Source organism: Sphaeramia orbicularis, chromosome 7 (assembly GCF_902148855.1).
Source record: "Sphaeramia orbicularis chromosome 7, fSphaOr1.1, whole genome shotgun sequence".
Lineage (NCBI taxonomy): Eukaryota > Metazoa > Chordata > Actinopteri > Kurtiformes > Apogonidae > Sphaeramia > Sphaeramia orbicularis.
Genome location: NC_043963.1, coordinates 4810597 through 4837311, shown reverse-complemented (window position 1 = coordinate 4837311; position 26715 = coordinate 4810597). Strand labels below are relative to the sequence as shown.

The 26715-nt window shown below is 35.7% G+C and overlaps 2 protein-coding genes across 2 annotated transcripts in view; both read left to right on the top strand.

Annotated features, from left to right (window-relative positions):
• Positions 1–9563, top strand: part of LOC115422199 (acetyl-coenzyme A synthetase, cytoplasmic) — a 40607-nt gene extending 31044 nt beyond the window's left edge. The window contains 11 exon segments of the mRNA XM_075353485.1: positions 1410–1466; positions 3596–3608; positions 3611–3634; positions 3637–3674; positions 3747–3855; positions 4816–4842; positions 4845–4883; positions 4965–5040; positions 5042–5139; positions 5220–5294; positions 7425–9563. Coding sequence (XP_075209600.1) covers positions 1410–1466; positions 3596–3608; positions 3611–3634; positions 3637–3674; positions 3747–3855; positions 4816–4842; positions 4845–4883; positions 4965–5040; positions 5042–5139; positions 5220–5294; positions 7425–7552 — 684 coding nt within the window. The 3' untranslated portion in view covers positions 7553–9563.
• A 15082-nt stretch (positions 9564–24645) lies between these two features.
• On the top strand, positions 24646–26020 carry LOC115422950 (comitin-like). The gene is made up of 3 exons (XM_030139596.1): positions 24646–24718; positions 25285–25378; positions 25712–26020. Exons 2-3 carry the CDS (start codon positions 25289–25291, stop codon positions 26015–26017), a joined length of 396 nt encoding a protein of 131 aa, XP_029995456.1. The 5' UTR covers positions 24646–24718; positions 25285–25288; the 3' UTR covers positions 26018–26020.
• Positions 26021–26715: the final 695 nt, after the last annotated feature.

Genomic DNA, 26715 nt, shown 5'->3' with positions numbered 1-26715 from the left:
TCATGAGCTTTGGGTCATGACCGAAAGGACAAGATCCCGGATACAAGCGGTCGAAATGAGTTTCCTCCGTCGGGTGGCTGGGCGCACCCTTAGGGATAGGGTGAGGAGCTCAGTCACCAGGGAGGAGCTCGGAAGTAGAGCCGCTGCTCCTCCGCGTCGAGAGGGGGCCAGCTGAGGTGGCTCGGGCATCTGTTTCGGATGCCTCCTGGACGCCTCCCTGGGGAGGTGTTCCGGGCATGTCCCACCGGGAGGAGACTCGGGGAAGACCCAGGACACGTGGAGAGACTATGTCTCTCGGCTGGCCTGGGAACGCCTCGGGATCCCCCCGGAAGAGCTGGAGGAGGTGTCTGGGGAGAGGGAAGTCTGGGCCATCCCTGCTTAGACTGTTACCCCCGCGACCCGGCCCCGGATAAGCGGAAGAGAATGGATGGATGGATGGACAAAGTGAATCTCAAAAAACAAAACCTTGTTTTTGAAAAATGTTTTTTGTGTAGAAAACGTAAAATATATCAATAAATAAGACCATTAATAGTCCAATAAATAATCCAATACATAAGAAAATAAATAATCCATTACATAAAATGATTAAAAGTCCAATAAAGAATCCAATAAATAACCCAATAAATAAGAAAATTAATAATCCAATAAATAATACAATAAATAAGAAAAATATTCCAATATATAAAACAATTAAAAGTCCAATTAATAATCCAATAAATAACCTAATAAATAATCCAATAAATAAGAAAATAATCCAATACATTAAATGATTGAAAATCCATAATAACCCAATACATAAAACAATTAAAAGTCCATAAGTAGGAAAATAAATAATTCAATAATAACCCAATAAATACGAAATTATTAATCCAATTAATAATCCAATACAAAAAATGATTAAAAAATCCAATAAACAGCAAAATAATAATCCAATAAATAATCCAATGCATAGAATGATTAAAAGTCCAATAAATAATCCAATGATAAAACAATTAATAATCCAATAAATTATCTAATAAAAAAATATATTTAGTTGTCCAATAAATAACCCAATATACAATCAATAATACAATTAATAGTCCAATAAATAATCTAATAAAAAATATATTTAATAGTCCAATAAATAAGACAATTAATAATCCAATAAATAATCCAGTGTTTATTGGACTATTTTCATATTATTTTTGGATTCTATTTTTTACAAACATCTGCAAGAAAACAATTTTTCAGTTATTTCACATTTCCTTAAAAGGTGCATTTTTTTCAGACGATTTTATCAGGTTGTGGACGCCGCAACGATTGACCAATCAGAGCCCAGAATGAGGCTGTGGAGTTGAACAGTGGTTGAATAAGTGGTGAATGTGTTTTCTTTGTTTGTGAGTCGGTTTAATGCGTTTCGGTTGTTTCAGGGCGGACACGTATTGACGCCACTTCCTGCGGCGACGCCGATGAAACCAGGATCAGCTGTGAGTAAAGAATCAAAGCCACACATTGAATCTGTTTTTCACTCAAGTCTTCAGTTCATTTCATCCACATGATTTATTATTCTGTTTAACAGCTGTGAGTTTAATATTTTAGCATCAGTGACATGGACATGTTCTGCTTATTCACTAGATAAATATAAATATCATTATTGAGATCTATTTCTGTCTTTTCTATTTAAACTTTATTTTATTTTCATTAAAACACAAAAAATACTTGAATATTTCATTCCTTTTATAGTGGATTTTGCTTGTGATCGTCCTCTTTTCTGTCATTTTCATCATGTTGCTGCTTTTACATGATTTTTTTTTTCTTATTTTAATTCATTTTTATGTTATTGATTATTGTTTTTGTCTAATTTGACTTTTATGAATAATTTCAAACCACAGATTTCATGTCAAATGTTAACATCAGATAATATCGATAATTATGATGATAAATGGAAAATAATGAGTTTTGGTCCAGAGTCGAGGTTATTTTTAGTTTTAAATTGTTCAAAAAATGAATAAAAAGACACAAGAAGAAAATGCAAAAAAGACACATTAAGAAAAACAACATAAGATGCAACAAGGAAAATAAGGTGAAAGATGTGACGAGATAAAAATGTCGAAAAAGGCAAAAAATAAAAGACACCAAAGAGAAAACGACAAAACAAGGAAGAATAATCATGTGGAAGACGTGACAAATGATGAAGATGCAACAAGAAAAACAGGTGAGAACCAAAAATGATCTAAAAAAAAAATGACAAAAATGACAGAAGTAACATGACAGTGAAAAATGAAGAAAAAGATGTGAAAATGAAAAACATTTGATAAGAAGAAATACTTATGAAAAAGACAAAATTACAAAATAACATGGGTGAGAACAAAATAATGCAACAATGAAAAAAGATGTTACAAAAAAGAAAACAGAAAAAAATGGCTCAAAGCAACAAATGAAGAAAAAGGTGCAACGAAAAATATTGGAAAAAAGAAAGGATCTGAAAAACGACAAAAAAAGAAGAAAAAAGAGTGGAAAATGAAAAGATGCAACAGGAAGAAAATTATAAAAAGACAAAAAATTACAAAAATAACAGTGCAAGAACAAAATAATGCGACAAGACGAAAAAAAAGATTGTGACAAAGATACGGAAGACGCAGACAAAGTCAACAGAAAAAAAAAGACTAAAAGTGGCAAATGAAGAAAAAAAAATGAAAAATATGTAAAAAAAAAAAAAAAAAAAAAAAGGATGTGAAGAATGACAAAAAAGATGCTGCAGCAAAACGGGTGAAAAAGATGCAAAAAAAGTGAAAATGAAGAAAAAGAAGTGAAAATGAAAAAGATGCAACAAGAAGAAACTTATAGAAAAGACAAAAATAGCATGCAAGAACAAAATACTGCGTAAATAAGAAAAAGATGCAACGAAAAATATGTAAAAAAATAAAATAAAATGGCGAAAAATTGACAAAAAAAAACATGCTGCAAAATGATGCTAAAAAGATGCAAAAAAAAATGATGTAAAAGATGTGAAAGTGAAAAATGAAAGAAAAAGACATGAAAATGAAAAGATGTGCCAAGAAGAAACTTATAAAAAAGACAAAAATAACATGGCAAGAACAAAATATGTGACAAATGAGAAAAAAGATTGCAGTGAAAAATATGTAAAAAAAAAAAAAAAGGCAAAAAAGGCAAAACGAGGCTGAAATTTTTTAAAAAATGACAAAAAGACGTGGCAAAGTGAAAAATGAGAAAAAGATATGACAAAACAAAATGACAAAAAAGAAGTGAAAAAATTACAAATAAGATTCAACAAAATGAATATAAGACGAAAACAAAAACAGAAGGATTAAAAAGTTTGACAAAGTGACAAATGAAGGGTTAGAGTTAGTGCGATAAAAATTTATACATCATTTTTTAAGTTAAATCAAATAAATAAAAATTTAAAAATAAAATCCTGTTTGTTTTTTTTTTGAGTGACAAATGAAGAAATAGCCTGAATTTGTTTTCTTGTTTTGTCTGAATTCTTGAACGTGGCCCCGCCTTTTAAACCGTTTATGTTTTATTGTTAATTCTTCGTCGTCGACCGCTGTCATGGTTTTTAATCGTAACGTCTCTGTCGTTGTCTCTTCTTCAGACGTTCCCGTTCTTCGCGTGGTTCCCGCCATCTTGAACGAGTCGGGGAGGAGCTGGAGGGTCCGAGCGAAGGATACCTGGTCAGTGTTGACTCCGCCACCTCTTCATCCCATCCGTGTTGCGTGCTCTGATTTGTTGTTTCCCTGGCGCAGGTGTTCAAGCAGCCGTGGCCCGGCGTCATGACGGACGTTTACAGGAACCACCAGAGGTTCGAGACCACCTACTTCAGGAAGTTCCCGCGGTACTACGTCACCGGAGACGGTGAGGTCAAAGGTCACAGCGGACCGTTCATCTGCTCGTCTTCATCACTCTAGTTCTTCATCATTTTCTCTCCAGTTTTTCTTTCATTTTTATTCTTTTGTTGATTATTTAAATTTTGTTCAGGTTTTTGTCAGTATTGTTAATTTTCTTGCTGATGTATTTAGTTAATTTTTGTTGTTTTATGTTTTTTTTCCCATTGTCTGGTTCATTTCCTTTTAATATTTTGCTCTTTTTTTTTTGTGCTCATTTTTATTTTGTTCAGTTTTTTTTTGTCAGTTTTGTTCATTTCTTTTTTAAATTTTTAAAATTTAGTTTATGTTTTGTTCAGTTTTTGTGTATTTAATTTTTTCCCTTTAACTGATTAGTTTCTTTTAATATTTTGCTCTTTTTGTCATTATTTTAATTTTGTTTCTTTTTTCTTTAATTTATTTTCTTCATTTTGTTCATTTTTTTATTAATTTTTTTTTACAGTTTTTATTTATTAGTTTTTTGTCATTTAATTTTCTTAATTTTCATTTTAATAATTTGCTAATTTTGTTTAATTGACAATTTTTTTTTTTTGGTGTGATGGCCTCTTGTTAATTTTTGTTCATTCTTAGATTCAGTCGTTATTTTCATCATTAATTGTGCTTCTTAGTCAACAATTTGTAATCTTGATCATCTTTTTTTCACCATTTTCTGGTATTTGTTAAAATCCAAATCCCTAATTAACAGGTTGATGAAACATTCGACAGATTTCAGTTCATTTTCTTTCCTCCAGGTTGTTTTTTTTTTTCTTGATGTAAAACTTTTTCATGCATTGTGTCTTAAATTACAGATTGATGTGTTTTTTGTTGGTTGTTAAATGTGATTTTTTCCCCTCCTTTTACGTGTTGTTTATTGTTGACCTCCTCCTCTGCGCCCCCTGGTGGTCAGGACATGTCATTGACAATACGTCCTGTTTGCGTTTGAATCCCTCAGGTTGCCGTAGAGACAAGGACGGATACTATTGTATACAGGGAGGATAGACGACATGCTGAACGTCTCCGGTAACGCGTCATTCACTTATTGCTAATTGTTGAAGCGTCAGATGGCGTTGACTGTAGGTTCTACTTCCTGTTTCCCATCAGGCCATCTGTTGAGCACGGCGGAGGTGGAGTCGGCGCTGGTCGAACACGAAGCCGTGGCGGAGGCGGCGGTGGTGGACGGCCCATCCCGTCAAAGGAGAGAGTCTGTACTGCTTCGTCACCCTGAACGAGGGTGTGGCCTACAACCGCACGTTGGAGGCGGAGCTTAGGAAACAAGGTCAGGACACAGGAAGTGACACAGTTCTGAGTTTCCGTTCATTGGTCTGAACACTAACCCCATGTTTTCATGTCCAACAGTGAGAGAGAAGATCGGCGCCATCGCCACGCCGGACTACATCCAGAATGCTCCGGGACTCCCCAAGACCCGATCCGGTACTGAGACCAGCCCCGCCCCCCTGCCTGTCAATCACACACAGCAGACCCCACCTCCGGTTCAGCCTTCATCCAATTAGAGCTCAGTATTTCAAAATATTTAGATGATTTTCAGTGTAGTTTTTACTATTTACCTCTTTATTATTTTTATCCTTTAAGTGTCAGAGGATGTTTTAGTTTCTTCTGTTCTTTATTATTAATTTACAGGAATTAAAAGATCAGGCTCTGTTTAATTATGAGCAAAGGGAAGACTAATTATCTTTTTATTGTCAAATAATATGGAAAATATTGACAAAAAACATGTGGTTTTTTGTATTGGCTAAAATTTGCTTAGAGGTTTTATTTCTGTCTTTGTGCATAAGAAATCAATCTAAGTGAATCCCCAAAGGAACTTTGTGTTGGTAAATGCATGTTCTGCAAAATGTACAGGATTTCAGTTTCTGTTCAACATGTTGATGCTCATATGAACTATGTTTTCAGCTCAAAAATGTCCAATTTCATCACAATTAATGCTATATTTTCATGTCACAAATGGCCAAGTTATATTTGAACTGAATTTACCTGAAAAACAAATCTTCTATTCTTTAGATTCCCCAGTTTTTCTTAACCAGATTCTCTCCTACATATCACATTTTATTTTACAGGTTCAGTCTGGAGTATGGTGCTGATCCATCCTGCTTATGTTACGCCAAAACATACATGAAGAATGTCACACGGCACTTTTTAAATCACAGTTTTTCTAATAATAAGCATGTTTATAAAGAAATAACAATTCTATATTGTTAGTTACTCTTTAGTCTGATGATAAAACTATCCAATAAATATAGTGATCCTAGTTTTTGCACTGGGATCATTAGTGTAAACGCTGACATGGCTGCAGAAGCATCAGTATGATGGGATCTGGAACAACCATGTCACATCCGTCCACTGACACATTTAGTGTTTTTGTGTCAGCTGTTATTGTTTTAGATCCACAATACTAACATTTGTGAAGAAGAGAGAATTAGCAATAGTAAGTCTATAAGTTTATTACTAATAAAGTACTGGTACTGACCAGAGCATCATGGGTAATGTCACGTCCGTCCACCAGCAAAAGTTTCACATACACGTGCTATTCCAAATCCAATATTTCTGAAAATATAGCTTCCACTGTCAAATAATATCAGTAGTCTGTGCACAAATGGATTAGTATTATTTACACACAGTTCTATACATTTCTTACAACTTTTTTTTTTGACAAAAATGGCCACTCATTTGACCCCCTAAGGAAATTTTAGCTGGTATAAAAATATTATATAAAATAGGAGACTGAGTTTATGAAGCCAAAATAATATAAAATGCACTGATTTAAAGAATTAAGAAGAATTTCTAATTAAAAAAATTAACATTAAAGCTGAACAAAGGAAGATAAAAATATAATATACCTCTTTATACCATTATTATTATTAGTAGTAGTAGTTATTTAACTGGAGACAAATGTGGCCAAAATTCACCCCCCCCCCCCATATGTGACCTGTATCCAATCTGTTAAAGACAGTTTGAACAGCACAAATCTGATTTTTTTTTTTTTTTTTTTTTTCAAATCTGACCCAGACCACTTTCATATGTGGTCCTAAATCCAGTACATATCTGATGTTTTCTAATGCAACTTCAGTCTGAACAGCCAGGTCGCATTTATCCGACCTTGACGTCACTGAAATGCGACAAACATTGCAGTTCTGTGTCCTAGGAGGAGGAGTGGAGGAAAAACACATTTCCTTCTGTGAACACAGTGTGTGTCTGCGTGGTCATGTATTCCATCTGGACCTCTGTAGTGCATGTGGGTCACTTCAGGGTCGCATTCAGACTCAAAACTGATAGAAGTTGCATTTAATGTGAAATATGAATGAGCACACAAAAAATCCAATTTCACCAAAAAAAATTCAACCTGCTGTGTGAACACCTAAAACACCTCTGTCGCCCCCTGGTGGCCAGCTGCAGCATGACTCATAAGCCCCGCCCCCTCCTTTTTTTTTGGTGGAAAAGGCTTTTTTTCTTTTGCGATTAAACATCCCAACAGTTTCTTCCACGTGTCCTACAGTTCCTCTGATTCTCCTCTGATTTTAACGTGACTCTCTCGTCCTCTTCCAGGTAAAATCATGCGCCGGGTTCTTCGTAAAATCGCCTGCGACGAGCACGACCTCGGCGACATCTCCACGCTCGCTGACTCGTCGGTGGTCGAGCAGCTTTTCCAGAACAGATGCTGCACCGCCGTGTGACGACGAGGCTCGGACCGACGCCGCCAACAACCAAGCAGGGAGGAGGAGTCAGAGAGGAGGGGGGAGGAGCCAGGGACTGGGTTTATTCCTGAAACAACCTTTATCTCCTGATGAGGACGGTCTCTATGCAGATACACATGTATTTAAAGAGTTTCAACCCACTGAACAGATTCACCAGCATCTGAACGTTTGTTTAGACGACGATTCAACCACAAACGGCAGCTGTTTTCACACTAATAGACCCAATTATTCTGAAAAAATTAACTCTTATTCAACAGTTGTGGCGGCATTTTACCTGCAGGACAGTGATGGAGTAACAGATATGACTGAAAATATGGTAACAGTTAGGATGTTAATACTGGTCGGTATCACAATTAAACATCAAACATCATTAAAGTTTTCCACATTAAAGGTTTTTTTTCTGATCTGAAGAAACCAGACGGTTAAATTATTCATATAAGGATGAAAAACTACATAAAAGCTGCAACAAGATTAAAACTCACCAGTGTCTTAGTGCTTGTTTTGCTCATTTTTACTGAACCCAGACTGACTTTAAGGATCGCAGTCTGTTTTTGAACAGAAAATCCACAAAACAGAAGAGTAAGACTGCATATCGTTAGCTTTGTAGCTTAAGTCATAGTAGAGCATCCGATGTCCAAGTCGTATTTTAGCCAAATTGTGATATTTAAAATGAATCAGAAGTGTTACACACAAAGTTACACAGATATTACAGTTTGGCCAAAAATGACTAGAGCAACTTATGCTATGAGGCTAACGATATAGAAATATTTTACAAAATTACACAGTCACATGTTCCCACATTACAAACAACTACAGCACAACATTTCATGTCATCACTCCTAAAATAATGGCCGAAGTTGTTGTTTTTTCTTGTTTGTCTTTTTTTCTTTCTTTTTTTTTTTTTTTTTTGACAAAAATGACTTTTTTGCCTAAATCATCAAATTGTCAATTTCTGGTTAATTTTTTTGTGTTTCCTGACAAATCTGAAAAAATTACAGAACGGCAGTTATTTTAGGAAGGTGACGATATTCAAACACAGACCAAAGATAAAATTCTGTAGAAGTGAAAACAAAAACAACCGTTCTTAAAATCAGAAACATGTACAGACGCAACTTAAATATATGTAAAGACGACTCTGACACATAGTTGATCTATATAATAATATTAATAATAATAATAATAATAATAATATGCAACAAATGGAACCAGATACTGTTTCATGTGACTGGAATCATTGTTATGGGTTCGAACACATTGATGCATCTCGATTATTTCAGTTTTCTCACTAATTCAACACCAACTCTAGACATTAGAACGACCTGCAGAAGGTAAAAGCCTTTACTATCTCATATTTCAATGATAAAACAGGGAATGAATCAACGTTTTCACACTTGCAGACACTTTTTGATCATTTTAAAGCAGATTTATTACGAATGACTCCTTTAAATGCGAGGTTTTCGACTGCGGTTGTTTGTGGTGAACGTCGCCTTCCAGTGGGGAAACAGGAGAACACTTCATTAGATTTTATTCCAGTGTTTTAGCCTTTATTTTCCACCTGTAATTCACTGATAAATGCAGATGTACAGTTCTAGTGCGGTTCATGAATAGGCTGGAATAAATGCAATGTGTGACCTGTAGTTAATAAACGCCCTCCTCGATGCCATAGTACTGACGCGTACACTGAACGTTAGCTCATCCCAAAACTTTGGATTAGTTTTAATTTCTATTGTAATTTTTTTTTTTTTTTTTTTTTAGTAAATAAGTAGATTAATATCATGTTTTCGTTGGTATTTTTTATGTAGGATTTGTTTGTTGCATGTATGTTTGTCGCCTTTCTTTTATTTTGTCATTATTGAGTGGAAACTGGGAAAATGTTCAGCTTCATGTAGCTCAGACACAACAGTCTGGGATAAAAAAAAAAAAAAAAAAAAACGCTATTAAGCTGCAGAAAAAGGACAGAAACATGCTGATTAAACAGATGAAGCAGTGATGTGTCTACAGTCCATATTTCATTCATATTTGTTAGAAAAAGTCATTTTTTAAGTAGGGTTGGGTGGCATGAAAATTGTGAAATCTCAGTTTTTTGACAGTTTTATGGGCTAATTATGTTTTTTTTTTTTCTTCTCAGAACAGGAATTATAACAATGTACATTATCAAATAAAAATCAGAAAACCCTGGTAGAAAAAATCCTTAAGTTTCATGTTATTAATGTAATGTTTCACATCAGTGTAGCTCAAAGTACTTCACAGAAAAAATACACATGAACAGTGTCCCAGAGTATTACCACGCCTGATCATGTGATCCACTCACAGAATAAACTTTATGCGCAAAACATTAATTCCAAACATTGTTTTGCAGGTATGTTTTTACCTCTCTTTTGACCAATATCACTGCTTTTGTGATATTAGTTGTGACACAATCAATTTTAAATGACTTTATAAATTTAAAAAATAGGGCAGATTTCTTTGTATAGCACAATTCATACACAGGGCAATTCACAGTGCTTTACAAAAATGGAAAAGAGCAGTTAAAAACACAATTATCATTAAAACAATCAATAAAAATAAATACTAAATAAAAAGAATTATGAGACAGGAGTAAAAATAAACTTCATTCAAAACCTGTCTTACTTACCCAGCCTTTTGGGAGTTGGAGGCGTTCATGTCTGTAGCCTGTACGATATTTTAGCATAACCTTTTCACATTGGTACCATTACATTTAGATTTGTTTTAATACACGTATATGTTCAGTTTTCACTCCATAAAGTTTTGTTTGTTATCCAGACATTGTACAGGTCTGCATAGGTTGCGTGCTCTGCACCTGAAACTGAGGTGTAAATGATTTTTTTTTTTTTTTCTAATTTAGAACAGCACAGTTTACAATACAAATATAGCTTTTTTTATATCAAATATAAAAAAAAACATTTGCAATTGAAGACATTATATAAATGCTTAATTATAATCATGTATAGAAAGAAAGGAGAAAAGTAAAAGAAAGAAGTATGCCAACTTACACTAGGGGTGTCGAAGTTCAGATGAATATATTAAGGGAAATACAGATTTCAACAATTTGGATTGCCTTTCACTTTTCAGAGTACTTAATTGAGAGAAGGTATTATTTGAAATTATTATAGAATGCAGTAAAGCACAGGTGTCAAACATGCGGCCCGGGGGCCAAATTCGGCCCGCCAAAGGGTCCAGTCCGGCCCTGGGATGAGTTTGTGAAATGCAAAAATTACACTGAAGATATAAAACAATCCTTTTAGTTCAGATTCCACATTCAGACCAATTCAATCTAAAGTGGGCAGGATTCAGTAAAATACGATCATAGTAACGTAGAAATAATGACAACTTCAAATGTTTCTCTTTGTAAATGTAACTATTTTCATGTATTTACACTAAAAATATAATTTTGCAAAAAATGTGAACAACCTGAAATGTCTTAAGAGAAGTAAGTACAATTCTATCAAGATTCTGCCTGTTATTAAATGTTTTGTTTGTAGATCCACTGTGATCTGAAAGTTATAATGTACATGTGTAAATGATAAACTGAGGCTGAATATTGTTAAAATTATAATTATTTTTTCAGTCTGTTCATGTTATTCACATCTTTTGAAAGGATAGTTTGCAGATGTAAACCTTTTCATAATATAAATGAACTTTTTTCTCCCTAAAACATTGAGAAAAGTTTGGAGTTGACATTATTTATATATTATTATGTTATTATTTTACTGGTTCGGCCCACTGCAGATCAAATTTAGCTGAATCTGGCCCGTGACCTAAAATGAGTTTGACACCCCTGCAGTGAAGGACGGCTTTTTTGCTGAGTATTTACAGCAATGAATGTGAAATTTTGACATTAAAATTAAAAGGTTTATCAGGTATAGTGAGTCACTTTTGAGCTACTTTCAAATAGGCCAAACAATACATTCCTCCAAAACAACAGAAAATATCTTTCAAAGTTATTATGAATAAAATCACAGAGTTTTTGCCAAAAAGTTTTAACAGTAGGGCAGTGCCAAAATAAATGAACAACCGTTTCAGGACATTCATTACAAAAGCTACACTTTATATCAATATCTTTCTTAAATCTATTTTTAATATAAAACTGAGGTGTAAATGATGAGGTACAACACAAGTGTCAAACTTGTGGCCCATGGGCCAAAACTGGCCCACCAGTGGCTCCAATCTGGATGAATCTGTGAAATGCAAAAATTACACTGAACATGTTGATAATCAGTGGAGTCAAAATCATTTATATCCAGGTTCCACAGACAGACAGATTAATTAGGTCTCAAGTGGGTCAGACCAGTAAAATACTATCATAATAACCTATAAATAATGAAAACTGCAAATTTTCTTCATGTTTTAGTGTAAAAAAGTAAAATTACATGAAAATGTTTACATTTACAAGCTATCTTTTTACAAAAAAATGTGAACAGCCTGAACAAATATAAACAACATGACATTTTTTAAGAAGAGTAAGTGCAATTCTACTAATATTATCTGTTATTAAATGTTTTGTGTATTTGTAATTATAATGCAAGTTATAATGTATGTGTGTAAATGATCAACTGAGCCATAATATTGTTAAAAGACATTTCAGGTTGTTCATGATATACAGATTTTTAAGTAACTTTGTAGATATAAACATTTTCATAATATACATTTACTTTTTTCACTTATTTTACAGGTCTGGCCCACTGGAGGTAATACTGGACTGAATGTGGAACTGATCTATAACAAGTTTGACAGCCCTGCAATACAACCTTAATGTTTTGACGTTGCATGCTATTGGCTGTGATCAAGCCATGTCATTTATCCTGTAATGTGATTGGCTGGTGGGCGGGAGTTAAAAAAATAAAAAAAAAAAGTGGGAGGGAAGGTTCGGGATTAGAACAGTTAAATGGTACTGCAGTGTGTGTAGGACAAACAGAAAAGTAAACAGGATAAAAACGGAATTAAATGCGAGTTTGCGGTGTTTGTGAGTTTAACGCAGTACGACATTCGAGCAAAGACACTGCGGACTTCTGTATTTGTTGCAGACGGTTATGTTTATGGTGCCGGTGTTCTGCGTTAGCCGAGCTAGCCTATCTAGCTAATGCTAACTAGCTTAGCTCTGTGTGACGGACCCGGGAACTGGAAGCATAGTGACTTGGAGAGGCTCCTGTCGGACTGCGGACCCCCACCAGCCCCCACTCCCAGGTAGAACACTGGAACCCAGTGAGCTGTGAGTATTAGGAATGAGGAGATCACCTGACATATGGAGGAATATCTGGAGTTTTGAACTTTCAAGCTATCGGTTGCTATGGGCAACAGCATAGTACAGACATGCAGGAAAGAACCCTGTTAGGGATGTAACGATTACCGGTGTAACGATAAACTGCGGTAAAATTCCCGACAGTTAGTATTACCGTTCAAATTCTAATTATCATGATAATCTTGTTTGATTACCGCACTGTGAAAACTCATGGTGCTGCTCATTTCCTGGAGAAGCAGCAGCACTCTAGGCTCTATCTATCTATGAAAAAGAAACTAAAACAACTCAAACTTGATATGGAAAATGGTGCCATCTTTAATGCACATTTGTATATTTGATAGTTTACATGTTAATATTTTAATGTTTCTGCCAACACAAAGTACATTGTGGCTATTATTTAATTTTATTTATTTATGTATTTTTCAAAATACAACTTGGTTAAATTATTTCAGTGTGTGTAAAAGTACTTTTTGAACATTTTGAGCACAGTTTCAACAATATCACGATAATAATCATAACCGTGATAATTTTGGTCACAATAACCGTGATTCGAAATTTTCATATCGTTACATCCCTAAACCATATAAATCAAGATTTTAGGAAAAAAAAAAAAAAAAATGGATAAGGCAGCGGTGAAACCAATGGGTCTGTATGGAGAGAAGCTCAACGCAACAGCTGAGCAAAGGTATTTGGAGAAGATCAGAGATATGAGGAATATAGACCCATCTGAGATATGAAGAGTGTAGACCCATCTGAGATATGAAGAGTGTAGACCCATCTGAGATATGAAGAGTGTAGACCCATCTGAGATATGAAGAGTGTAGACCCATCTGAGATATGAAGAGTATAGACCCATCTGAGATATGAAGAGTGTAGACCCATCTGAGAAATGAAGAGTGTAGACCCATCTGAGATATGAAGAGTGTAGACCCATCTGAGAAATGAAGAGTATAGACCCATCTGAGATATGAAGAGTGTAGACCCATCTGAGAAATGAAGAGTGTAGACCCATCTGAGATATGAAGAGTGTAGACCCATCTGAGATATGAAGAGTGTAGACCCATCTGAGATATGAAGAGTGTAGACCCATCTGAGATATGAAGAGTATAGACCCATCTGAGATATGAAGAGTGTAGACCCATCTGAGAAATGAAGAGTGTAGACCCATCTGAGATATGAAGAGTATAGACCCATCTGAGATATGAAGAGTGTAGACCCATCTGAGATATGAAGAGTGTAGACCCATCTGAGATATGAAGAGTATAGACCCATCTGAGATATGAAGAGTATAGACCCATCTGAGATATGAAGAGTATAGACCCATCTGAGATATGAAGAGTGTAGACCCATCTAAGATATGAAGAGTATAGACCCATCTGAGATATGAAGAGTGTAGACCCATCTGAGATATGAAGAGTATAGACCCATCTGAGATATGAAGAGTGTAGACCCATCTGAGATATGAAGAGTATAGACCCATCTGAGATATGAAGAGTGTAGACCCATCTGAGATATGAAGAGTGTAGACCCATCTGAGATATGAAGAGTGTAGACCCATCTGAGATATGAAGAGTATAGACCCATCTGAGATATGAAGAGTGTAGACCCATCTGAGATATGAAGAGTATAGACCCATCTGAGATATGAAGAGTGTAGACCCATCTGAGATATGAAGAGTGTAGACCCATCTGAGATATGAAGAGTGTAGACCCATCTGAGATATGAAGAGTGTAGACCCATCTGAGATATGAAGAGTATAGACCCATCTGAGCTACCAGTGTTCACAGGTGTCTGACTGGTGCAGGGATGTGGACTCTGCCACCCTGTACCTACATGCAGTTAGTTAACTGTGTGGTTTTCGGCATAAGTTATTACACAGTGGAAGACGTCAAAAGCCTCCAGTCCCCTGACAGCTATGGACAGTTCTGCTGTGGCTGGGTTCAAGGTCTGGTGATCTACAAGCCTGATGACTGAAAACACTGTGGTGCTGGTAAACGTAAGCCCATGGATAGTGCAGTGTTTATTTGTTGTAATCAAGGAGCAAGTCGTTCATTTAATTTCATTCATTCATTTATTTGTTTTGAGCAGAAGAAAAAAATTCAAACGTCTTTTGTGTACAAGGAACTAGTGGCAGAGCAAATACATTAATAAACTAGAAAAGCACTCAGAGAGCGCAGAATTCCACCAAGGCGGATCAGTGTACCCACCCACCCCCATCACCACCAAAATTTTAGCAGTTGTTCCTTGTCCCAGTATCAACATTTCTGGAAAATTTCATCAAAATCCATCTATAACTTCGTGAGTTATCTTGCTAACAGACAAACCCTGATGAAAACATAACCTCCTTGGCGGAGGTACCGAAGGTGATCAAGTTTGGAATGATATCGCGATGCATTGGTTATTGAATGTTTGTATCAATAAAATTCAATCCGTTCAATAGAATACATATTTACTTGCATTTAAAAGTGTTACTCTTTATTTGGGTAAAGGTTTTCTTTCCTTCAGACCCACATTACTGTGCACCGTGGATTCGCGGATGTGTACACTGTACACTAACAGTCTGAGCTCCAGGGATGGACTGTGGCACAAGCGCTGCGAATGAATACTGTAATGTGTGTATGTGAATGTGACAGACATAGAAGGAGGTGAACACATGAGGTTTATGAACGTCTACTTCTTACTAGATCAACTGTACTGAATACTGCCAAACATACCTGAGATATTAAAAAAAAAAAAACATACCGGAGATACTTCCTTAAACAGTGTCATACATATCCAACAGCGCATCCCAGAATACCTTGCACAGGTGTCTGTTAAAGTGACAGAACCTTTTTCTGTTTTATGTACATTACAAATACATTACATGACAAATTGAATCGGTGAGGGAGCAAGAAGTTGAGTTAGAAACATACAGAGAAACGACTTTGGAAACTAAGTCCTAACTTTTTCACCTGACTGAATGTGAAGCACGTATTCTGAAACTGAACTAAAGCCACTTTGTGAAAAGTCATGTTCTTATTTGATAAATAAATAATCAAGCTCATTGAATTGCACTGCATATATATATATAGATATATATATTTTATACTTTTTTTTTTTTTAACCTGAATGAATGTGTTCAATCAGAATGCGCTTAATTGCTCTGTATTTTGAATTGGGTGTGAATCATATCGCATCGCATCGTGAGATGCCATTCACGTATCTTTAATATATCGGATCAGAGATGCTGTTTCGAGATGCGTATCATATCAGCCTTACAACTAAGAGTCCCAATCCTAATTCCTACACAACAAAAAAAGCCAAAATCTGGCTCTAAATACATGTATGAAGATGTAATATGTGTAACTTAAATACAAATACAATAACCCTGACTGCTTTACTAGTCATAATTCTGATAAACTTTGGATTTCACCAGGACCTGAATATGTTTTCCCTCTGCTTTACCGACATAACTAGTCTGTAACATTGGTGTTTTAAATAGATTTAGGGTAATCTACTTTCAGAATCAAAAAAGTTACTGTAAGAGTAGATTATTTTGACCCGCTGTTGGATGTATTTCATTTAGATTTTATTGATGAGAAGTCATTGTACATGAGTTTGAGACAATAATGCACATTCATGAATATGGGTTGACTTGAGATTCTTTATTTGAATGGCAGAGAACAGCACATGGTTCTTACTACATCATGGATTCTGTTTGAAACCAGAATTAGGTATCTTTTTTACCATTGGAATCTTTCTGTGGAATCACTGGACCTGGTCCCAGAGGTGGAAGAAATGGAAATGGCTCTGGTTTGGACCAAAGCGTGACTCCATCCCTGTCCAGAACCAGTTTGCCATCATTGGTTATGGCCAGATGCATCCTGTCAGAGGTTGTGTTGGAGTGGGTGTCTGAAAGCCAGATTATTTGGTTGTCTGAGGTGTACATCGCCAGGTTGCTGTTCTTTTCCAGAACGATGCGATCTGCTTTTGAACCAGCTGTGTTTGTCGACCATATAGGATTCCAGGTGAAGATGGCCAAGTTGCCGTCACCCTGCGGGAGGATGCATTACTTCAGTTACTCGGTTCAGTTTTGCAACAAGAGCAACAAATGGGTTTTTCCTGTATAAGTTGAGCTACAAATAAGTTTCTCACAACACATCAGATTATTTTTGGTGAATTTACCACTTAAATCTCAAACAGTATCTTATAAACCCAAGGAAAATCTCAGAATTTCACTCAGATCTCCCTCAACCACTATATTTTTAACACAATAGGTAATCATACTGAATCACCTGATAATTCTTAATAATCTTTTTCTCACCGTGAATTCAGCTTTGAATTTGCCGTTTGTACTGAGGAGATATTCCCCTTTACGCAGCTCCTCATTAGTGCTGATGGAGGTCTTACTCATGATTCTGGAAACAAATAGGATCAAAAAGTCAAGAACACTCAGATGACAACAGAACACATACAGCAGTGGTTCCCAACCTTTTTTTGTTCGTGACCCCATTTTAACATCTCAAATTTCTGGCAACCCCAGACATTCAAAATGGAGAGTTGTTTTTTTTTGGCTAAAATTATTTGATTTTGATCATGTAATAGTTTGCTATACCAAGTTGCAAATAAACATTAATTTTAGGCTATATAATGTATATCATTATGGACAGAGGAAGAAAAGCCAGGTTGAGATTACTGCACAAAGTTAGATTTTTATTTTCATTGGTCAGGATATGTACAGTCAGTCCAGCTGTGATTTACAAGGCTGACAATTAATACTGAACAAACAAGAACTCAAGCTATAAATTATGAAAGAGCTGCAGCATCTGAAACCGACCACAATGAACATTTGACAGATAAACAGAACCACAGTGCTGCAGTTTCAGAGTTTGTCATGTCTTTTATGTATTGTGATTGTCTCTCTCTCTCTCAATTCACATAATATTTTTATTAGTAAGTTTTATTTATTTATTTATTTATTTAATCAATTACGAGAAATTTCAGGCGACCCCATTTGAATTCCAGGTGACCCCACGTGGGGTCCCGACCCCAAGGTTGAAAAATACTGACATACAGTATCATCCTGTGAATCTACAGCAAATTAAAACAAGCCAACAATCAAACAGAATATCAAAGGAACCGCTGAATCTGCAGTTCTGTGTATTCTGTTTGGTTCTGCATCATTCAGTGTTAGTATAAAAGGTCGGATGTTTTCTCACCCAGTCGTGCAGGTCAGATTCTTCTTTCACAGAAACAGATGCTTGTTAAGCGGCTGCTGTTGACGTCTAAAGGAGTCCAGGTTATATAAAGCTGCTGAGATGCCGAGGAGGCGGAGCCAGTGTGCTCAGGCGTTTTAGTGAAGATGCATGATTTCCATATTTGCATCGAGACCAGGAACAAGGAAACAACACAGTTTATGTTGCACAATAGATTTTTATTTCGTTTAAATAATATTTGTAGTTTTTCAGAGTGGGGTCCAAGGATACAGATAATTTATTCAGGTAGAATTGGCTTTTTTGACAAGTGTTGCATTAAAATCCAAAAATACCCCCAAAATATCTGTTGTCCAAGGTGTTTTATTCTACTTTTGTGATTAGAAATTTAAAAGAAAAGTGTGGAATCAAAACAATAAACCTGTGAAATATTTGGTTCAGTACTTGAACACTTGAAGTCAGTTGATCATTATAAAGTCATTGCAGATTCACTTCCTTTTCATCAGCTTCTTTGTTTCAGATTTACACATTTTTCACCAATACAGTAAAATTATGTGAACAAAGAAAAAGATCTAATTTCTTTGAGTCATTTTGATTCTGTCTAGTAAAGAATGAACAAATTTGGACTCTGATGCTTTCAACACAGTCTAAAATGCTGGGACGGAGACAAAACAAGATAGGGAATTTCGCAAAATATAGACTTAAAAGTGTTCTGTCAGATTCCACAGTGGGTGGGCGGGTTCATTTCTAACAGATCTCGGGAGAACTTTATAAACAATGATACGAGATTCGAAATGCACATTAAATGTTTGTGGAAATGCACTGTAACGGTCTGCGATGGCCACACAACACTACCTGCACCCTGTTACCTGTGACCTTTACAGGTTCTTCTACTTGACCATAACTCTGCAGTCCTGGACACACAGTCGGAAACTCAGCAAACATTGATTCCCCCCACTTTAAATCATATTAGGCTGTATGTGGAACTGAACTAAAATGAGTTTGACACCCCTGATCTAGACGTTAAGATGTATGAGGTAACAAAAGCAGTATCAACAACAAAAGCAGGGGAGGTTAGATATAAGGATGTGATGTATTTTGATGTATTCTTCTTCCTTGTTTCTTTATTTCTTGTTTTTTTTTTTTTTTTAATTATGCTTTGTTTCCTTGTTCTGTGAAGTGGGGAGACCCCTTGTCATGACAAACATACTGAACATTTGACATATAACCCTCTTAAATCAACATCAGCTCCATCCAGCATTAATGTAGATGAAACGCAAAACAACGCCATCGAACCTGCTCACCTGAATTCCTTTCTAGTCTAACCTTCTTGTAGCTGAAAGAATTCCAGATAAGTGACGTTGCTTTTCTTTTTTGCACCAAGTTTTCATTTATGGTTTTTTTTCTCTTGTTTGTTGCTCATTTTTCAATGTTGTTACCAGCAAGGTTATTATCGTTAATGAAAACTAACGAAATGACAAAAACTAGAATTGAAAAAACATTTTTGTTAACTGAAATAAATAAAAACTATAATTAAAAGAAAAAAACGGTAACTAACTGAAACTGTATTGTGTCCTTACAAAACTAAACAAAACGTATAAAAATCATGGATAAAATTCCCTTCGTTTTTGTTTTTGTCAATGTCAGATTGATATGAAATCGATTTATTTCACTCCAGCAATTTTAGCTGTTGGCACCGTACGACACTTTACGGTCCGTCACTTGGTTTACAGTCGTCTTCTGGTCCCCACTGTACCTGGAAACATGGAGACTAAAGCGGCAGAGTCCTGTACGGGATTTATGTGAATAAGACGGTGGAGAAGAGAAAAGATATGAAAAAACTAAACTAAAACTAAGCATTTAGAAAAAAAACAAAAACTAATAAAAAGTAGCAAACCTGCTCTAAAAACCTATTAAAACTAACTGAACTAGAGAAAAAAAAAAGTCAAAACTAAATAAAACCATACTAGAATGAAAAATCCAAAACTGTTATAACTATTATAACCAGCGACTCACTCCAAACCGATTTAGAACGATTGTGATTGGTGGATCGCTGCATGCAAGGTGTGTCACATACCCTTGAAATTAGATGAGAACCAAGGTTATTATCGTTAACGAAAACTAGAATTGAAAAAACATTTTCGTTAACTGAAATAAATAAAAACTACAGTTAAAAGAAAAAAACAATAACTAACTGAAACTGCATTGTGTGCTTATTAAACTAAGTAAAATATGTAACAATTATAGATAAAATTCCCTTCGTTTTTGTCTTTGTCAATGTCGGATTGATATGAAATCGATTTATTTCACTTGAGCAATTTTAGCTGGTGGCACCACACGATTTGTCATGGTCCGTCACTTGTGGTTTCCAGTCGTCTTCTGGTCCCCACTCTACCTGGAAACATGGAGACTGAAGTTGGGAGAAAGCAGCAGAGTCCTGTCTGGGATTTATTTGAATACGACGGTGAGGAAGAGTAAAGTTATAAAAAAACTAAAACTAACACTAGAACTAAACTAAAACTAAACGTTTAGAAAAAAATGAAAAGTAATTAAAACTAGCAATCCTGCTCTAAAAACCTAATTTAAACTAACTGAATTAGGGGAAAAAAAACAGTCACAACTAAATAAAACTAAACTATAATGAAAAATCCAAAACTATTATAACCTTGGTGAGAACACATTGAGTTCATTTGCCTCTTACACTGCAGGACCTGCGATGTGACTATTGCACACATGTACATTGTGATGACGATGCTCAAACAATATATTGTGCGGCTCTATTAGAAAGGAAATAAATATGACATTTCAGCAGTAAATAGGTGAGTCTGTGCAACACTTCTTTTTGTGCATTAAAACTAAAACCTGTACATAAATGTCCAGAGTAGAAAGTATTTAACATTTGTCAAAATGTAGGAAGTAAAACAAGGAAGTTAGGAAAATGAATACTCAGTGAACGATATCAGACAGATATCCTGCACAGAATAGTTAGTATTTGTGCTGCAGCTCGACTGTCCTTCTGTCAGATAATGTGTCTTAACTTACTTTTCAAACAATAAAAGTGTATTTTCTAAAGCCCATAAATGAGCCTTTAGTGAATAAACACTGAAAAATACCCTGATTATTATTTTAATGAACACATGATTAGAATTAGAAAGGAATGCAGTTCAGCAAGACTTGGTGCAAAAACGAAAAGCGACATCAGTTATCCGGAATTCTTTCAGATACAAGAAGGTTAGATTAAAAAGGACTTCAGTTGAGCAGGTTCGATGGCATTGTTGTGCGTTTCATCTACATTAATGTTTGATAGTATCATTAAATGATTCTGACTCAGTTAATACTGAATCGAATCGTGATTAATTGATTTAGAACCTTATGAATTGATATCAAATCCATTAAGGAAATCATCCATGACACCCAGCCCTGTTAATGAGTGTCCAATAATGAAAGACAGGAAATAAAGAAACTACTTTAAGTTCAGGAAGTAGTGGGGCTGTGCACAGAGCCCATTTCAAGTGTGGAATTTTTCTACAAATTTTTGAAAAGTTTTCGAAATGATTGAAAGTTAAGACTTGGGCAGAACTGGACAGTAATTTAGTTTAATTTACAATTATCTTTAATTTTGGCATCAGTGAGCAGGAGGGGCAAAGTGTTGTGAAACTGGGCGGGGGTATTCATGAACTGTGATTACTTTTTCACTTGTTTTACTCATGTTACGCAGCATTCTAGCCTTTTTGGAGTTTGGTTTGTAGGCTTCCTGGATGTTTATGTGCAAAACAAACTGAGAGGTATTTTCGTGGTCTTTCCTCGTTCCGTGAACACGGAAACTCATACTAATGAAAAACACATACTGTACATATTTTTGTATGACAGCCCTGACACATGTCTTCATCAGCCCTTTCTGTCAAACTCAAGGTGATGACTAAAGATGCTCTGTCATCTTACACATCTTACACTCCTTTTTTTGTTTTTCTTTTTCAAAAAGTCAAAGAAAATATTCAACATTTTCTACAGGAGCAAAAAGCTGAACCTGTGCCACTTCTTGTTTAAAACACACAGTGGTTAAAGCACAAGGACTGATTCTTAACTTCAAAAAAAAAAAAAGGAAAGTCCACTAGTGCTGCCACTAATGATTAATTTTCTAACGACTAATCTTTTGACTAATTGTTCGATTAGTCGACTAATCTAAACGACTAATTTAAAAAATAGAAAATCAAGTGTTTGTTATTTAGGAGGACATAAGGCTTGCAGAATCAGTGACGTCTTTTAAATCACTTCTTAAAACACGTTTTTATAGACTTGCCTTTATGTGATGTCTGTCCCTTTTTAATTTTAATGTTTTAAATTTGAATTTTATCCTGTTTGGTTATTAATTTATATTCTCATACATGATGTTTTATCTCATTCCTTCATTTTTAGATTGATTGGACAGCATCATGTTACGTTATCTCTGCCCTCTTTACTCCGATTCACTTAATTTATTCGAAGTGTCATGTTTTTGCATTTTCTGTACACATCTGTCTTATTGTGTTGCTTCTGTTTTAGTGTCTTTACTTGCATCTTGTATCCTGCTGTTCCCTTCTGCTTTGTCTGTCAAAGCACTTTGTAAACTTCATTTTTAAGGTGCTATATAAATAAAGCTTTTTTTTATTTATTTATTTAGAATTGGGGTGGGGTGGGGGTGGCATACCCGTGCCATCATGACATACCCATGGCTTGTCTCTGGCAGCGGTCGTAGGGAGATTCCTACTGCGTTTCAGACCAAAAATAAATAGGCCTTCAAGAGTAAAACGACACGTCAACTCAAAAAACTGCCATCGACTAATTTTCATGGTTGATTACGTTGACTAATTGCAGCAGCACTAATATCAACAAATTAAAAGTAAATGAAATCTAATTACACGGTGGTGCAGTGGTTAGCACTCGTGCCTCACAGACAGAAGGTCCTGGGTTCGATTCCAACACCAGTCGGCGGGGGGGTGGGACCTTCCTGTGTGGAGTTTGCATGTTCTCCCCGCGTCTGCGTGGGTTCTCTCTGGGTACTCCAGCTCCTCCCACCATCCAAACACATGCACTGATAGGTTAATGGGTTAATCTAAATCACCCATAGGTGTGAATGTGACAGTGATTGTTTGTCTCTATATGTTCAGTCTGTGATGAACTGGCGAAATGTCCAGGGTGAACCCCGCCTTCGCCCCTGTGTAGCTGCGATAAGCTCCAAGCGACCCCCGTGACCCTCATGAGGATACAGTGAGTTCAGAAAATGAATGAATGAATGAATGAAATCTAATTATATTTATATTTATGTATCGCCAGATAACAACCAAAGTTATCTCATGACACTTTACATTTAGAACTGGTCTAAACCAGACTCTTAATAAGCCATTAGCCTACTTGTCAGTTTAACACAAGCAGCAAATGTCAATTAAATAAAGGAAAACATCTATAATAATAATAATGGATTAGATTTATGTAGCGCTTTTCTATGAACGTATACTCAAAGCATAGTCCACTGATTTTCAGTTGTGGATGATACTATAAGAAATGGAGATAAATTGCTCAGGAAAGGTTAAATTACTTTTGAAGTTGCCACAAATCCTGACTCTCATTTATTTCTTATGAATAGATCAAAAGTTTTGATTGGACCACTAATTTTTACAGTAAAATTGGTGTCGATAGCTCAAAAACTGAAGATATAAGGCAGGACTGATTTCTAGGATAATTCCTAATGCAGTGTTTTTCAACCTTGGGGTCAGGACCCCACATGGGGTCGCCTGAAATTTCTAGTAACTGATAAAAAAAAAAAAAAACAAAAAAAACTTGCTAATAAAAAATATATGTTGAGTTTAGAGAGACAATCACAATCCATAACAGACATGACAAACTGTGAAGTTGAAACTGCAGCACTGTGGTTCTGTTTATCTGTCAAATGTTCATTGTGGTCAGTTTCAGATGCTGCAGCTCTTTCAGAGTTCATAGTTTGAGTTCTTGTTTGTTCAGTGTTAACTGTCAGCCTTGTAAATCCAAGCTGGACTGACTGTACAGATCCTGACCAAGGAAAATCAAATTCTCCCTTTGTGCAGTAATCTACACCTGGATTTACTGCCTCTGTCCACAATAATATACATTATATAGATTGAATATCATCTGAAATTATCGTTTATTTGCAACATAGTGAAGGAAACTATTACATGATCAAAAACATTAATTTTAGTTTAAAAAAAAAAACGTCTCTGTTTCGAATGTCTGGGGTCACTGTAAATTTGTGACATTAACATGGGGTCATGAGCCAAAAAAGGTTGGGAACCACTGTCCTAATGGCATTATTTTCTGTTGGTATGAAAAAAAAAAAAATCCATTTGAGACCATTTCTCCGACATCTTATAAATAATAATTTGAGATGGATTTGACCTCTTGTGGCTCATTCAAAATGGATAAAAACTAAAAGTAATATGAAACAAAGTGTAAATCTGATCTCACCATGACAAACAGGTTTTTTTTTTAGTTGTATCATTGCGTAAGCTGTATACTTTCCTTGTTCCTGGTGTTTATGTAAATCACACCTCTTCTGTGCATTGACTCCGCCCCCTCAGCGTCTCATCAGCTTTATAACCTGGGCTCCTTTAGACTTCAGCAGCAGCCGCTTCATGAGCATCTGTTTGTGGAAGAGCTTCTGAATCTGACCTGCACGACTGGGTGAGAAAACATCCCATATGTTTAATATGAACGCTGAACTAATGCACAGACAGATTCCATCCAACTGCAGGACGTTAGCTTCAGTACTAATGATGAACAAAGAAATGAACTGCTAAATGTATACACTTTTTTGTGTCCTTTTATTGTAACGTCTAATCTTTTGACCTAATATTAATAATGCATTGTTTTCTGCCTAAATTTTAACCATTTTCTGTTGGAAAAAGTTCAGTGTTTTATATTGAGTTGACTTTGCTGTTGAAAATTGAAAGGTTAAACTATTTTGCTCATTTTTATGTCAGTAGTTGCAGTGATTTTTCACTGTGCTACACTGGACTCTTATTAGATGTGAATGACCAAGTAGCAGTTTTTTTTTAATTGATAAAATAACGTGAAGTGATTAAAATAATTTGTTGTGACATATTTGATATTTAAAATGCCCTCAGTTAAACTAGAGGTCAGTTTGTTGGACCCTAATGATCCCCTTTTTGTATGTGAGTGATTGTTCTTTTCTGTTGTTGTTGGTTGACATGTTCATATATATTTAATTTCAACCTATTTGTTTCCAGAATCATGAGTAAGACCTCTATCAGCACCAACCAGGAGATGCGTAAAGGAGATTACCTCCTCAGCACAAATGGGAACTACAAAGCTGTGTTCCAGGTGAGAAACATCCATCTAATTCCTGTATGATCTGTTTGGTTTGGTGTTGTGTTAAGTGTGCAGTGACTGAAGGTGATCTGACAGAGGTTTGTCATGAACTTATTTAGAAATAAATGAAATAGTCTGAGATTAAGGTGCGTTATTTAAAAAAAAAAAAAAAAAAATCTGAGATAAAGTCGTATTTGTAAGAAACAAATTCAGAGATTATCTGATTTAAGGTCGAAAATTTCTCCCAGAAAAAAAAAAAAAAAATCTCATTTGTTGGTGGTTTTAGTGCCTCACAGGATTTTATTTCTGTAGTGTAAGTTTTTGTTTGTTTTTTTGTTTCCACAGGAGGATGGCAACTTTGTCATCTACACCTGGGCTCCAATGTGGTCCACAGGAACCTGCGATAAAGGCGGGTTCCGCATTGTTCTACAGGAGGACAACAACCTGGTGATGTACAACAAAGCCTACAGGGCAGTTTGGGCTTCAAGTTCCTACTCCAACGAGACGTCAAACAGGATGCGTCTGACCATGACAGATGATGGTCATCTGGTTCTGGACAGGGATGGAGTGGAAATCTGGTCGTCTCCTCTTTTCGACGCAGGTGTGGGTCCAGTTGAAGAAAAGTCAAAAGCTACTTCACGTACTAAATAAAGTTGACAGTTGAAGTTAACTGTACTTTAAAGAAATCCATGATGTGGTAAGAACCATGTACTTTTCTCTGCCGTTCAAATAAAGAATCTGAACTCCACCTCTGTCCATTTGTGTGTATTATTGTGTCTGACTCGTGTCCCATTCCTTTTAACCCTGTGAATACAAAGTGTGTTGATTCAGCAACAGTCATTGGGGTCTTTGGTCTGTACAGTGGATTTAAGAAACAGTGGACAATGCACAAAGTGTAATAAATTCCCCACAGATGCATTAAATACAACATGCAATAACTTACAAATATAGTATACATCAAAAATAATTAATTCATTCATCTTCTGAACCTGTTTTATCCTCATTCGGGCCACGGGGGCGGAGCCTATCCCAGCTACTTACGGGTGAAGGCGGCGTTCACCCTGGACATGTGACCAGTTCATCGCAGGGCTAACACACACAGACAAACAATATGACATTCACACCTGTGGGCCAAGGTTATTACCGTTAACGAAAACTAACGAAATGACAAAAACTAGAATTGTAAAAACATTTTCGTTAACTGACATAAATAAAAACTGTAATTAAAAGAAAAAAACGATAACTAACTGAAACTGTATTGTGTGCTTACAAAACTAAAACGTATCAAAATTATGGATAAAATTCCCTTAGTTTTTGTCTTTGTCAATGTCGGATTGATATGAAAGCAA

Coding starts and splice junctions, on each gene's coding strand:
- LOC115422950 (XM_030139596.1), top strand. CDS start 25,289: ATGAGTAAGACCTCTATCAGCACCAACCAGGAGATGCGTAAAGGAGAT. Junction 25,379..25,711: donor ACTACAAAGCTGTGTTCCAG/GTGAGAAACATC, acceptor TTGTTTCCACAG/GAGGATGGCAACTTTGTCAT.